We start from the raw sequence: 15,861 nt of genomic DNA on the forward strand, positions 1-15,861 counted from the left end.
GCCAAGTGTGTAAAGTGCAAAGCAGCACCTGCCTCCTCCCTGAGGAGATAACTGCTCCAGCCCCAGCAAGCGGCTCCTGCTTGGCCAGGACACGGTGTCCCAGTGCGTCCCCACTGGCACTGGTGCTGTGGCAGCCACGGAGGTGTCTGCTCACTGCCATCTCTGAAGTGGGGTTTGCTTTTAGAGGGGACAGGGTGGAGTGGTCACTGTGGCCGGAGGCTGCCCCAGGCTGTGTAAAACAACAGTTAAAGGACCCTGAAGAGTTCATAAACCCATGGAACTGGGAGGGACCTCAGGGATCATCTGCTCCAGCCTATCCTGGCAGAGCATGACCCAGACTAGTGTCCCAACACCCTGTCCAGCTGAACCTCAACAATATCCAACACTGGGGAATCTACCGTTTCCCTGGGGAGACTATTCCAAAGGCTGATTGTTATTGTGAAGAATTTTCCCTCCTGTGTCCCATTGGAACGTCCCCAGGAGTAACTTGTACCCAGTGTGGAGCCTGTTTCTGTGGAGCCTAAACTGCTCTGGCACATAAGATTTTCCTGGAGGGAAGAAAAGATAACAGTAATTGGAGTAAAAAACCAAATGAATTGGAGTACTAAAGCAGTGGGTGCCCATGGGGCTGAGCCTCAGTTAACCTCAGCACACCCCTGACAGCAGCTCTGCACCTCTGGGGGTTTTAGTGTAGTGTGGGTAGGAGAGAGCAATGGTTGGGTTCAGGGCAGCCTGGCTGTGCCTGGGGTCAGGTCCATGGTGAGCTGGGAGAGAGGGACCTGCCTCATGCAGTCACTAGCAGCTCGTTCAGGCATTTTTAGTTCTTTATTGGTGATTAATGGTAGTGTTTCATTTCTAATGGAAGGAAACAGGGAGGAAATGGTTCCTTGCCTTCATTTATCAGGGATTTGTTTAAACGGGTGCTCGCATTCCCTGGAAGTAGGTCAGGGCTGTGTATTTTCAGGGATGAGAACCTGGCTGGGCTGGATGTCAGATGTTTGGAGCACTCACAGACTTTCCTGTGCGAGGCTGTTCCTCATCCCCATCCTCTCGGCCCAGTGCCAGGGCTGCCCTGTGTCCTGTTGCTGGTGCATGGAGCGGGATGGTGTCAGGTCCCAGACAAAGCAGCCTCTGTCTGCTGTTCCAGGGCTGTGCATGGGATCAGGGGTCAGTTAAATGGGAACTAATGTTCCTGGCATGTTCCAGGCAGTGTGGGGTCAGCAAGGAGGGTGCATTCAAGGCCAGGTTGGACACAGGGGCTTGGAGCAGCTGCTCCAGTGGAAGGTGTCCCTGCCCATGGCAGGGGTTGGAACTGGATGAGCTGTAAGGTCCCTTCCAACCCATTCCATGATTCTGGGATCACCTCTCAGAGATGTGTGCCTCCCACCAAACGGTTTCAGAGCTGATAGTCATTGGTCACAGAGCTTGTCAGAGAGAAATGCCCGTTTTGAGTGGGGTGATAGTGCTGCCCACAACAACAAACGGGGACTGGAAAGAGTCAGGTTCCAAAAAGTCACAGAACTCCTGTGGATCCTGTGCAAGTGCTATAGGTTCTTCAAGACAGAGAGCACCATGAGTATGGTGAGCCTCACAACTGTCTAAACAGCTCTGAAACTCAGGTCCTTGGTGTGCCTAGAGCTGTGCAATGGCCTTTCTGCATGGTTTTGGAGGGTGGGAGGGTGTATTCCTATCTGATTTGAGGGATATGGGAAATACCAGGCTGCCTCTTGTACTACTGCAAGCCTGGGGCAGGCAAGGCAATGCTGGAAGCTGCTGGAGCATTTGCCTTGTGCCATGTCTCCTGTGTTGGCATTGCAGTGCGATGAGACATGAGGGGTCTAAAGGAGCTTCACTGCTCAGTGCTGCAGCTGTGTCCAGTCTGGCACTGAGGGAGTGATTCAGGAGTAAACAGGGATGTCGGGTGTCTTATGAATACCAATTTCTTGTGGGTTTGTGCCTTGAGGTTGAGATGTTCCTGTGAGTTCAGAGCTGGGGGTGGCTCTTGTCCCCATCCCCAGATCCACAGCAGGCCCAGGCTCTGGTGTTCTTGAAGCCCACAGGAGCTAGAAACACTGCTGATAACTGAGATCTGATTCAAAACATGCCTTTGGGCACTGAAAGGACTCAGCCTTTAGCAACGTTACTCATCTTCCTCTTCATCTGAGAGAACACCATCCCTCATGGCTGTCCTTCCCCAGCACCACCACACACTCCCAGCTTGGCCAGGCAGCCGGAGCCCAAAAATCCTAGCAACAATGACATTGTTTTCTATATCTGCATCTCTTCAGGCTGAGCAGAACCGATGACACTGTGGAGCTGGCAGCAGAGCTGTATTGATGCCATCTGCACAGAGCCGCCTCCTCACCGTCTTCAGATGAAATCTACTGAACTGGTTGGTTGGTGCTTGTTGGGGTGCAGGGTGCTCATAGTGGGCACCACCATGCCCAGGCAGGAGCCCAGGGTCCCCCCAGACTGGGGATGCTCTTTGTGTCTCGCACCAAGCGTGGATGAGGAGATAGCACATCTCGTCCCTTTCCTTGGCACACACTGTGTGCTATGGGCTCCTCCAGACATCGCGCCCTCCCCATCAGCAGCTTCCAGCAGCAAATGTTCTTGTGATTTCCTTTTTTTTCCACTCTTTTGATCACAGACTGCTTCTGATGTGGGAGACGAGGGCTCAGCTCTGCTCTGCCTTCAGGGATGTCTTGCAAACCCTCTGAGGCTTTTTGCACCTTGGGATGCTGATGTTTCAAAAGTCAGTTTGGCTCTTTGTGTTTCACTTCAAGTGCTTCTTGGGATTTATGCTCTTATGTGATCACATTGACCTGTGGGGGGAGAGAGCTTCTGACCTCATAGGGAAGTTTGAAGAGAGGCCAGTGTCATTTTACAGCATGGAAAAAGCAGAAGGGAAACACCAAGGGTTTTGCTTTCCAGTTTTGGGGGGTGTTGTTGTGCAGAGCCACAGAGCTTTGGATGCCTGTGGGGAGCAGGGTGCTCTGGTGGTGAAGGAAGCCAAGTCCTACAGCCACATCCCACTGGTAACAGGAGATGCCCTGTGTGGTCCTCCCTCCAGAGCCCTGAGTTTGGGCCTGAGAGCAGTGAATTTGGGCTTTTAAAGTAAATGATGATTCTAAATGTATGAATTCTGGGGTTTGCATTTGGAAGAGGACTCGCTGCATGTCTGCAGCTAGAAACTTGGAGTGTAAAACTAATGTAAAAGCCAAGATTGGTGTGAGAGACTTCCAGGAGAAGAGGCAGGCAGCAGGCTGCACCCCAACCCGCATGAAACCATCCATCCCACACACAGGAGACACAGCACAGCCCCAAAACGCTGTTGGGGTTGTAGCACACTGCTGGGCATCCTGCACTGCCAGCCACAGCACAGGGGGACACGCACAAGGTGACACAATTGGGAAGCATGGGGCCTCTGGTCTCCTGCTGCAGAAAGAGCATTGCTGAATTGCATCTAGGAGGTGGAAATGAACCAGGGGAGGGATGAGGCTGGGGACAGCTCAGTTTGATCACTGGGGCTGTGCTCAGCAGCCATCATGCCAATGGCAAAAGGTGAACTTTAGAAGGGCTGAGGGCTTCTGCTGCTTGGGAAGGGGAACTGGGCCAGTTGAAGGGTCCCCAGCTCTCGTGAGCTGCTTTTGCTTAGCAAATTATGAAGACCTGCAAATGCTAAAACCAATTAAAAGAAACCATAACCAAGCCAGCCCCAATGGCCCCATGAGCAGACAGCTCTGCTTCAAGCCAGCCCCGGAGGAGCCCATTTTCTTTGGACAGTATTTTGATGATTCCTTGGTGTGGGATTGATGCTTTCAAACTGTTGGCTCAATTTTCGTCTTTGCAGCTTTGCACCTGAATAAAAGAAGTGGCTCTAGGAGATGGGTTATCCCAAGGGGCTCATCTTCTTCCATCAAGCTGTGGGATTTATCTTCCTCCACGTGCCTGGTCCTGCCAAGCACTAAGGCCAGTGCAGACATGGGCTGATGGGGAGCATCTCCCATGGCCATGGAAGCAGAAGCCATCCCATGGCAGCAGTGCTCTGTCCTGGTAGCATTTTAAGCATCACAGCTTTGGCTTTCCCACCCCAGGAGGTCCCTTGCCTCATATGCTCAGCATCCTCATCCCTTGGGCTGGTGGTTTGGGGTTCAGCAGCATCCCAGTGTGATGCAGAGTGGTCTGTCAGCAGTGGGTGCCTCTGCTGCCCCAGCTGAGTGTGGGAGAGTGCTTCCAGCTCTGTTGGGATTGGCAGCAATGAGCCCTGTGAGTGCTGGCCATGGTTATTGCTGCCACCCTTTATGAGAGGGTCCATTTTCCGCTCTTGCAGCAAGGGCAGGAGCCAGGAGAAGCCTCCGTGGCCATGCCAGGGTTGAGTCACCCTGGTTGGGAGGAGAGCAGTGTGTGTGTGTGTGTGTGTGTGTGGAATTAAACAGTCAGTCATGCTTTCAGCAAGCCTGAAATCATGGATGGTATTTTTATTTCCAGATTCCCGGCTTCGGTTCTTGTGGCACGGTTGTTCCTGACATCCCGACCACGGTGACGCCACGTTGGTGCCAGCTGCATCCCACCTCCATCCCAGAGCCCAGCTCATCCCTGCCCAACAAGCCAGGGGGATGTTTTGGCAGTCGATTTGCTTTGTAGCCCCTTGATCACCCAGGGGAAGTTGGGTGCTTTGTCCCTATGGCTCCTGGGTTCCCCTTGTCATCCTTGTACTGCAGAGGTTCCCAGGATCCGCCTGCCATGGCAGGGAATTGTGTGCAGATAAGAACTATGTGGGAAAACTCAGGAATGGAGGGAGCCTGCTGGAATGGAGTGAGCACATGAGCCTCTGTCCTCGGGCAAGAGAGAAAACGAGAGCAAAGTCAAGCTGTGCCTTTATAAGAATGATACTAAAAGAAGTAAAAGGAAGTGGATGGCCATGGTTTGGGAAGGATGAGAAGTGCTGTTTCCCCTTGGTGAACCCTCAGTGGCTTAGCAGGAGGTTTGGGGTCACTTGGGGGGCTGGGCCCCTGCCAGCAGAAGTGTCCCCAGCGCTGGTGGCCCTAGCTGGGGACCCAGGATGGACCCACACAAACATGACTGAGCTGTGGCTCACACTGTGGGGAGCTGGAGAGTCCCCCCTGAGCTCTCCCAGAGTCATCCCAGTTGGGCTCCAGGTACTGAGGGAAAAAGACCATTGCTCAGGATGTCAGTGTACACATCAGGAATGTGTTTGTTGCTGAAGCCCCAGCCCCTGGAGCCATGGAAAGAGGAGGATTCCAAAGGCACAGGTGGGGCTTGGTTGTTTGCTTTATTTTTACCTCCTTAGCCCCTGGTTTCTTGATCCAAGCCCAGTGACAATGTAAGACCAACTAAAGCCACTTGAGCAACCTGCTGTAGTGGAAGGTGTCCCTTCCCATGGAAGGAGTCCCTGCCCATGGCAGAGGATTAGAACTGGGTGAGCTTTAAGATCACCTTTAACCTAGACCATTCTATGAGTTGGTTTGGAGGGATGCTCAGGTGGGATGTCTGAGCTGGGAAGGCATCACTAATTCCTCATTCTGGGGGAAAAAAAACAGGCAAAAACTGATGGAAAAATAAGCTTTCCATCTCCTGCAAAGGCCACCACCTTTGGTATGAGCAACCACCAGGGTTACTGGGCTCAGCATCTAAACCAAAAGGACCTGAGCAATTGCACATGTTCCGCCTTGGTGGAGCCAAAAGCTGTTCTTGTCATGCTTTGTATTTGCTCTCTGATTAATGTAGGATAGATTCTTTTTTCAGGGAAGAGAGTCAGAGAAACCGACAGCAGCGTGTGAAGTATTTGGCAAACAATTCCTTTGATGTGGAGCGTAGGTAGCGCTCGATGTATTTGCGAGCTATATATAGCTAAATACATATATCTCACTCCACGTAATGTTTCCACTTCTTTGCAGGCTACCTGCAAAACACAGACCCCAGCAGAAGCTGTGAATACAGTGATGACACCACTGAATGAGCCAGTTCTCTGAAGCTTTTTGATGCAAAACGTGTTTGTGTTTCCCAAGGGAAGACGATGGGATTTCTGTCCTGGCTGGCCCATCCTGCAGACAGGGATGTGGTCCACATGGTTTGGGGTATTGATGCACCCAGAATAAGGTGTCCTGGAGCTGTAGGTGTGTGTTGGTAATTGATGGCAAAGTTTTAGATGTTTGAGAGGGTTTTTTGGTGCTGGCATCAGATCGGGAGTGGTGGCTTGGCTGCTTCTTTCAAGACAAGAAGATAAAGTGATTTGGGGAAAGAAAGCTACAGTAAACAAAACTTTCCATTTTTATCATTTTCAGTTCCTCCCTTTCTTAAATGGAACTAAATCCATGTTTCTTAAAAGGGGGAAATTCCCTTTTTTCTTGTTTAGGAAGTGTTGGAACAAGATCCTGGCACTTCTGGAAAGTAAAATCCTGCTGCTTTTTCTATTTCCCTGTCCCTTCCAGCCTGACTCCCCTGTCAGAGCAGTCCCTTTTATCCTTGGCTGCATTCTTCTTGCTTGAAAAGCTTCAGTAGAGTCACTGCTGTATCCTCCCACTTCACAGAAGCATTCCCAGCCCAATCCATCCATCCCAACACTGCACAGAAATGGGCTGGGTTACCTTTCTTTTCTCCTGGGCTTCCCTGCCTCAGAATGGAGGTTTGTGGGGGTTTGTGGAGGTTTCTCTCATTCTCCTTTGCTCAGCGCTCATGAGAGAGAAAGAGGAAGGAAACCCTCCACTGCTCGGCCTGATGCTCAGTTAAAAATAGCCAGGCCGGCGTTCCCATCCTCACTAAAGGTCACTTCCCCCAGCCCCGACACTCAATTTGTCACCAAATATCCCTTTTTGGCACATTTCTGATGGTCTGGAGGCAGCACAGTCTGGAGAGAGGAGGGATGCTCACTGCTCTGCAAAGCGCAGCTGCAGGCTGCACAAGGGGTTTCCTTTGCCATCCTGGTGGACCATGTCCGCAGTCCTCTCCTCGGGGTTTGATGGCCACGGTGGCATTTGTACAGCTGGAGAGCTGAAATGGCCTTTGGAAGGGATTGGAATACAGCTTTAACAAAATGAATAGTTGCCCAGTATAGGTCTGCATTCATTAATAGAGGCTCCTAAGTGTGCTGCTGCTGCTGGCTGGGGGAAGGATGCCAGGGAGTGTGGAAGTGTCATGGAATTCTTGCTCAAATCCAGCCGGCAGTCACTCCAGAAGTTCCCTAGCTGGGGCATTGCATTTAGGAAACCCCATTCCCAACTTAATTATAGACAGAGCCATGCAAGGAAAGGCAATCTCATCACACAGGCTTTATAGCTGCCACTGTAAATATTGCCTGACACTGGGAATCCTGTTCCTTGTAGCCATCTGTAGTGGGAGCAGAGCTGGAAAATAGGGCAACTGTCCTGTGTCTCCATCGCCTCCCAGCAGCCTTGTCTGTATGGACCATGCCTCTTTGTATTCCCTATCCATAACCTCTGCCTTCCTCAGATTCCTGTGCTGGTCAGGAATGGACATCCATGGCACCAGCTGGGCTCTGCAGAGCCAGGACTGCTGCAACTCTGTGTGCAAATCCACACCATGCCCTGCATCCCAGTGGGATGTATGGCATGGCTGGTGCTTCCCTGACACCTTCACTGGCTGGATTTATGCTCTGAGAAGCCAAATCTTGGTGGTAACCGCACTCCTTACACGACCTCAAGGTGCACAGGGCAGTGTGTACAGGATACACAGCCAAGGGTGCATCATTCCAGCAAGGGTGGAAATCCTGGAGCTCCATCCCTGACTGTTGCAGAGCTGAAGATTGATGTTTCAGTGCTGTTTGGATCCAGCCCTTGGGGAGCAGGGTTGGCCTGCAGCTGCTGGGAGTCCTGGCCTAGGGGATTAACAATAAACCCCTAAGCCTGGCTCTGAAAGGTCGCCCGCTGTGTAACATTTAGAAGAGCCTCAAAATGTTATTTCAAGGAGTAGTTTTACTTTTTTTCTTCTCAACGGGAAAGGCAAATATCTAATCTGCCACGATGAAAAATCCCCGTTCCTGACTCTCCCCTGTGCATGGAGCTTCAGGAACTGTGGGGATGCGGTGGCAGGAAACATGGGAGCAGAATGGCAATGGCACTGTCACCTTTAATTCATCAATGTCCCAGAGCCAGGGAGGATGCTGGAGCCACACGTGGGGCAGCTGCACATAACCCTGGGATGCTTTATGAAGGTGAGGGCTGTTGAGAGAAGAGATTTACACCTCCTTGTGTGGCATTACCCTCTCCATTTAGGATGGTTAACCCCAAATTCTCTCTCCTTAGACTCACAGCTCCTTTCCTGGGGGCAACCCAAGGGGCACAGAGTGTGCAGCTGCAGGTGAGCTCAAGGGATCGCAGTAAGATTCCCAAAACAGTGTTAAATACACTTGCCAAGGGCTGGCTCCTGCATGCGTCACCACTCATAACTCCCTTCTGAGTTAAGAGGTGCTTGACCTGAGTGAGGATGGAATAGTCGACTGGAAGTCCTATACGCTTTCTTCCATCCTTCAAGCTAAAATTGCCACTGACAATACTTAAACCCGTGGTTAGCCTGCCCTCGGGCTCCATTAGCATGCATTATCCCTCACCAGAGCTGGAGGCTCTGGGCCAGTCACCAGCACACAGGCTGCTCTCGCAGTCTTTTCAGCAAAGATAATTTAGTCCCCAAGTCTAAAGAGCAAAGTGGAGACAAAAGAAATGGGTAACTCCTGCTCCTCTGTTAATACTCCTGATTCCCTTCTCTTACATCTCCTTCTTGAAAGGCTGGAGAAATAGGCTGACAAGAACTGCAAAGGTTCAACCAGAGCAAGTGAAAGGAGCTGTACCTGGGAATGAAAAACTCCATGAAACAGGAAATGTTGGATAATAATTGTTTGGAAAGCAGCTTTGTGGAACAGAATGTGGGGGTCCTGGTAGACACAAGTTTAAAGGAAGATGGCAACATGCACTTGCTACCAAGAAGTTAAATGGTATACTGGGTTGAATATACCAAATCCAGTGCCCAGGAAAGAAGCTGCCCTGCCAGTGATGTTCCAAAGCGACACCAGCACTGGCCAAAGGAGCCGGGCCAGCAGCAGGACCACTCATTGACCGTGGGGGACCAGGAGGCTCCATTTATCAACCAGGAACCTTCCTCTATGTCTTTTTAAACATTTTTATTAAACATTTGAGCATCCCAGAAAGCCTCTGGTGTTGTCCAAGTTTCAAGCTGAGGATGAAGCAGTGGCAAATATGGTGGAGAGCCCATGGCAACAGCCCTAGGCCAAGCCTTGTGACATCCCCCAGACACCCACTGGGACGTTGCTGCTCCCACTGCTTATATTACACCCGGTGACCTCCACAGGGCACTTGTTGTGGGAGACGACTCTGAGGAGTTCCCAGAGGAGAACCTGCAGCAGCAGCATCCCTCAGCGCCCCAGAGAAAGGACCCAGCTCCCTCAGCCTCTCCTCATAAGGGAGATGTTCCATTCCCTTCATCATCTTTGTGGCTCTGCACTGGACTCTTTCAAGCAATTCCCTGTCCTTCTTGAACTGAGGGGCCCAGAACTGGATGCAATATTCCAGATGCGGCCTCACCAAGGCAGAGTAGAGGGGGAGGAAAACCTCTCTTGCCCTACTAACCACATCCTTTCTAATGCACCCTAGGATGCCATTTGCCTTCTTGGCCACAAGGACACATTGCTGGCTCATGGTCATCCTCCCATCCACCAGGACCCCCAGGTCCCTTTCCCCTTCACTCCTTTCCAGCAGGTCAACCCCCAACCTGTACTGGTACATGGGGTTGTTCTTCCCCAGATGCAAGACTCTACACTTGCTCTTGTTGAACTTCATCAAGCTTCTCCCTGCCCAACTCTCCAGCCTGTCCAGGTCTCCCAGTTCAGTGTCACCAGTGAACTTGCTGAGGGTACACTCGGTTCCCTCATCCAGATGAGAACATTAAACAGCACTGGTCCAGCACCGACCCTGGGGTAAATGAATCTATATAGAAACAAAGAAGCTAGAGCTCCTCCCCGAGATGTCTGCTGCCACTTCCTCACGCTTGCTGCTGTACCTGAGCTCTGCTTTGGGTCCATTCCCACAGAAGCTGGGTATTTTACCCGGAGCTGTCTCATGTCCCCACCTTCAGCTGTTGAGCAGTGCCCATTGACATCAGTCAGCAGCAAGTGCAGTGGGGAAACTGGAAGTACCTGAAAAGTCAGAAGTTGGTGTTCACGTGGGGACAGTCACTGGGAGGGGGTTTTACCTGGGTCACAGGAAAACTGCTCAAGTGAAGAGCTGGGTTAGCTGCACTACATGGATCAGTTCTGCAGATAGGGGGTAAGGTGGTTACTCAGCTGGGTTGTACCATGAATTTTGGGAACAACCCTTCTTTTCCAGATCAGGACAACTCCTCACAGTGCTCCTGGTCTCTGCTGTATGGGGGGGGGGGGGGGGGGGGGGGGGGGGGGTTCTGCTATAACCAGTCATTTTGCTGCTATAAACGGTTATTTTCCCACTAGAAACAGTAATTTAAGTAGCCTGCTGCTAGCAGGTGTTGCAAAAGAGTGATGTAAAGCAAAGAGTGTTGTGTAACTGGGGCTCTGGCCCCTACTGAGCAGAGCAGAAAGGGGATGAGAGCCTGGTTAAATGGGGCAGTGAGAGGGGTCAAGGGCAGCCTTGCTGGGCTGAATCCTTGCAAACCCACAAGTGCCTCCAGAATGAACCCGTTTGCTGGAATATGGATGCACTGCCTTCTGCCATGGGGATGAGGAACACTAGGCACTGCGAAGCTTGATTCCCTGGGATGTCTGGGATTCACTCAGTGAGACTGAAGCTCGGGTTTTATGCTGTGCCTTGGCTTCTTCCTGCATCTCCCTGTGGTGACGTTTTACATTTCATGTTTCAGAAGCTTAAGGCAGCTCAGCAGAGCTGCCTCCCTCTAGATACAGTCCATCAATGGGGACAGTGTTGACAATGGTTTCCACAAGTGTCAGGCAGTGATTTGTGATTTCAGGGCTCTCACTGCCATCAGACACTGCCCCTGGATATGGGCCTGCCAGAAGGGCGGGAGGAGCAGGAACAGGGCATGGCCCAATTCCAGCTGGATGAGGGGTGATGGAGGGCACCCCTTCTCCTCACACAGGACACAGGACACAGGGCTCAATGACCCCTTCCCATGTCTCCCACCACCTGAAGGAGCAGCCACTACCTGGGGATGTTTCCCCTGGGGCAGGAGGATTATCCCGACCACAGCATCACTGCCGAGGGGGCTGGGAATAATTAAGAAAACTGAGGGTAAAGGTGCTGAGGCGCTGGCACAGGGTGCCCAGAGAAGCTGTGGCTGCCCCATCCCTGGCAGTGCTCAAGGCCAGGTTGGACACAGGGGCTTGCAGCAGCTGCTCCAGTGGAAGGGGTCCCTGCCCATGGCAGGGGTTGGAGCTGGATGAGCTTTGAGGTCCCTTCCAACACAACCCAAATGCGATGGGCACCGCGGAGCCCGTTCCATGCGGGGCCGCTCCGTGCTGCCGACAGGAGGGTGCCGGTGCCGGAGCGTGTCCGCTCCCCCCTCTCGGTGCGGTGCGAGGCCGGCCGCGGGAGGCGGTGCTGGGCGCGGGGCGGAGCGGGGCGGAGGCGGACCCGGTGCGGGCGGAGAGGTGCCGAGGCAGCGCCGTGCGAGCCCCCGCCGAGCAGCCGCCGGCCGGGGCATGGAGGCGGCGCACAGCCTGCCCGTGCTCGACGTGCTCCGCCGCTTCGGCGTGAGCGAGAGCTGCGGGCTCAGCCCGGAGCAGGTCCGCCGCAGCCGGGACAAGTACGGCCCCAATGGTGAGTGCGGGACGGGGATGGGGCAGCCCTAATGGGACAATGCGGCGGTGGGGATCTTCTGTGGGGACCGGGAAGAGCCGGGGTGAAGCTTGGGTCGGGGGCTCGGAGGATCCTTGCGCGCCCCGGAGGAGCCGTGAGGATTTGCTGTGGGATACCTGTTGATTAGGGGAATGTTTGCCGGCTTAATTCAGTTACCGGATTACTGGGGTATGGGCGGGCGCCGGTGATGGAAATTAGCGGGGTAGTCATTCCTCTGGTGGAATGGCGGAGGGACACGGGTACGCGGCCAGGAGGAAGAGCAGAGGTGCCCCCGTTGCTTGTGGGTGAAAGAGGGAAGCCCCAAAATCGAGGCAAGGGATGTTGCGATGGGGGGGACCCCGCACCCAGCTCGCCATAGCCCTGGCTGGGACCTGGGTGCTGCTGCGGAAGAGGAAGGGGTGGCAGGGGGAGATAGGATGATGGGATGTGTAGCGGCCACCCTGCCTTCTCTGACCCGGGGAGCCTTCCTTGAGCAGCTGGACATCTTCTAGGCTGGATAAGGGCAGGTTTTGGTTTGCAAGTGCTCAGTGTGCACAGGAGGCACCGACCGGGGTGCCTGAACCTACCCGGTCTGGTTGCCGTTGGTCAGGCTGTGGCAGGACGTAGGTCATTGACTCTGAGCACGGAAATGGGGGGGGTTAGGGTGAATTTGCTCCAGTGCTTTGGAGTAGCAGGTCCTGTCTCAAAGTTGTGTAAGGAGATAAGTGTAAACTCGCTCCTGAGTTGGAGGTTTTTGTTTGATCCTTAAGGATGAGGCTGAGGAAACCCCAAGCAGATGCTGGCAGGATTGCTCCTTGCATATTTATTCATTGGGAGGGCTCTGTGGACTTCAAACCAGCCCTGTGAGCATCAGTCCTGTGTGCTGGGCTGTGCTTGGGGTCCCACTTCCTACCAGCACTCTCCGTATCAGGTAGCTTATGCTTTGCTCCCTGGGGTGGTGTGGTCAGGACTGCACTTGGAAGCTCTTAACCATAGAGCACTGCACAAGGTGTAAGCAATGGAGCATCTATTCTATCTGCCCTTGTCTGACCTGGTTTTGGAGGAAGGCAGATGGGGACCTGTCTCGTTAGTAGGAAGGGGAGGGATCCCTCTGCTTTGGGGGCTGAATGCAAAATGCATCCTTAACAAACAGGTGAGCGACCTGATTTCAGGGTAGAATTGCTCTCAACATTTCTGCACTGTCCCTTGACCCCATGAGAATATGATGTGTGCTCTGTGCCATGCTGCTGCATGTCACCTTTGGGCATCACCATTTTGGGGCTCATGGTGGCTTCATCCTTCTGTTTGTCCAAGTGAATCATCGTCGCTGAGTCAGGCACATTGGCAGCGGGGTGACACTGGGCTCTCCTTGAGGAAGGTGGCTCCAATGTCTTATGTAGGTGCAGAGCAAAGGGTTAGCAGTAGCAGTTAAGTCTGCCTTTTCCTTTGCCTTCCTCCATGAAGGTGAGCTCTGTGCTGGGCTCTCTGCAGTTTTGCTTCTCGTGAAGTTCAGTGTTGGGTTTCTTGTGGGCTGTTGATTCACAAGAGCTTTTGACTTTGGGATGTCCTGTGGCTTTTGCCTTCGAAGCAGAGGTCTGCATCTGCTGCACAGTACAGCTCACAGTGATGTGCATGCACATTGAGAGCAGTAACACGGGCAGTGTGACCAGCAGTGAAGATGTGGTTGAAGATTTTCTTGAAGAATTCTGAATTGTTGCAATTTTTGTGCTGTATTTATCTTTTTCTCATGGCAGGGATGAGATTCGGGCACGTTAGCACAGCTTAAAATCACACAGAATGGGACCCTTTGTGATTTGCTTGGTTTAGAACCTTGACATTAAGCAAATAGCCTTTTTTTCCAGCATGGAAACTTGCAGGTTGTGTTGCAGCAGCAGGAGCCAGCCTCCTTGGCTGTGCTGGGGTACCCTTGTGCCCCCCATGTGGGAGAACTGCTCCAGGGAGCAGTGTGGGGTGGTGAGCTGGGCCCAAAAATGACCTGTATTAAATTGCATTTTCAATTCAGACTTTATCAAACTCCAGCAGCAGAAGTGTGGGGCTGTTCAGTGACACGCTTCAGCTTGTGCAGAAGGGGGAAGAAGGTTCAAAGCTTAGGTGGCTTAAAGGGCAGAGCAGCCCTTCAGCTCCAGCTAGTTTCATTTTCACAGCCTCCCATCTTGCATTCATTCATTTCACCTGAAATCAAGCTGCCAGTGTGGTCATGAATCACAATCTAAAATACATCATCCTTCTTAAAATCTGCCTCCTGACATACTTCAGAGAGCTGCTCTCTGCTGCTTCTTTATTCTATTGATGTATTTTAAATGCTGGAGCAATGAGCTCCAGCATTGAGTGAGAAGCAGTGGCTGTTGGTGTGTTTTATATTAAATATATATATATTTTAGGGGGTGAGTGTTCTTTTGGAGCCTACAATTGCTTTTTCAGCTCCAGTGCTCATATTTACATTTGCAGGAGGAAACAGAGAGCAATACTGATTATTTAATATCTCCAGTTCGTGGCTTGGCAGCCAAGCAGTGAGATGTAGATTGCTGGACTGGAAGAAGATATTTCTTCTTTCAAGAAGAGCTCGTGTTCCAGTTTCAGCTCTGTCATGGCTGTTTCATTTGCCAAGGAAGCTGGAGAACCCACAGAACATTTAGGTCTCACCTTCTTAAAGGCTTCTGAATCTCCAAAGTCAGCTTTAACTATTAAATGCTTTGGATGCTTCACGTGTGCCAGGCGGGTGCTTCCCTGTACTTCCTCCCATCTGCCAGCACTGAGCTCCACAGGTTGCTTTTACACTACACCACTTCAAACCCACTACAATACAAAAGCAATAAATGTGCATGTCTCTTAACACACTGAGCGAGGGGATGCAAACATTTTTCTTTCTAAACATAAAAGCAGGGGCACAATATACCCTGAAATGATTCCAGTTTTGCTAAGGAATGACAGATGTAAACAGGAGCTGCCCCATGGATGGTTAAGTGGTTTTTCTGTTTTAAATATAGCTGTGATTTCTCTTGTAAATGGATTTCCATGTGTAAGTGAGCATGCATGTCAGGCAGGATATTGGTAGCATTAATGCATGTGCATAATTTTGTTTGTTTTGTCAGTAACCTAAATGGACTGTGAATGTCAGTAGAGTCAAGTGCTCAGCTGTTTGCAGCATAGGGGCCTTTATCTCTTCTTGCATTTCATCTCTCTTTCGACTCCCAAGCAGAAGCCCTGCTGCTGTCTGGGGTTGGGAATGCCACTGGGCAGCATCATCTCTCCTCCAGGTCTTGCCCATCCTCTTCCTCACCCTCACTGCTCCTGGGGCTGATCCAGGTACCTGATGCTCTTCAAAACCTCCTCTGCCTCTCTGCAAGGTGCAGTGATAACAGTATTTACGTGGTGGTTGTTTTAAGTGTTACTCAATCTGACTTCAACAGAGTGAGCTCAAAACCCATGAGTAAATTGGCTTTTCTTTTATAACACACCTCTCCACATCTCCATAAGTTTTATTTCAGGATCTCAGAGCTCTTGTGTGTGTGTTTGCACATGTGTGTGCCCAAGCCCACCTGGGTGGGAAGAAGAGATATCCCCAAGCCCAAACCCAGCCTGTGATATGTTGCCACTGTCTTGAAACCTACCAAGGCTCATTCCCAAGTTGGTTCTTGCTCTTTGATGTGAGCACACGTCCAAGCCCCTGTTCTGCTAGAAGCAGCAACAAACCCCACTAATACATTGTTTATTCCCATCCTTTCCCCAGCCTATACCCGGGTCTGCGTGTACATGTGTGTGTCCGTGTGTATGTACATCCATCAGCACCTGTATGCAGGTGCCCCTGTGTGTACTCTAAGTGGGTTTTGCTGCCGGCAGTTGCTACCCAGCCAAGGTTACGCTCCAGCTCCCTCCTGACAATAAGAAAGGAATACGATTTCTCTTCCACGCTGGAATATTTGCGATGCCGGCGAGGAGAGGAAAGCAGCATTTTGTGACTCATCTAACTCTGTTCCTCTGCACATCGCCCACCTTTTCCACCCCCGAAACACACGCT

The 15,861-nt window shown here is 51.8% G+C and overlaps 1 protein-coding gene across 2 annotated transcripts in view; it reads left to right on the forward strand.

The window, feature by feature from the left end:
- Positions 1–11,675: 11,675 nt before the first annotated feature.
- ATP2A3 (ATPase sarcoplasmic/endoplasmic reticulum Ca2+ transporting 3) overlaps positions 11,676–15,861 on the forward strand; it is a 47,598-nt gene continuing 43,412 nt past the window's right edge. For both annotated transcript variants that reach the window (XM_034068840.1, XM_034068841.1), the window contains exon 1: positions 11,676–11,804. In XM_034068840.1, coding sequence (XP_033924731.1) covers positions 11,687–11,804 — 118 coding nt within the window. In that variant the 5' untranslated portion in view covers positions 11,676–11,686. The remainder of the gene's footprint in view (positions 11,805–15,861) is intronic.

This window comes from Melopsittacus undulatus, chromosome 13 (genome assembly GCF_012275295.1).
Source record: "Melopsittacus undulatus isolate bMelUnd1 chromosome 13, bMelUnd1.mat.Z, whole genome shotgun sequence".
Taxonomy (NCBI): Eukaryota; Metazoa; Chordata; class Aves; order Psittaciformes; family Psittaculidae; genus Melopsittacus; species Melopsittacus undulatus.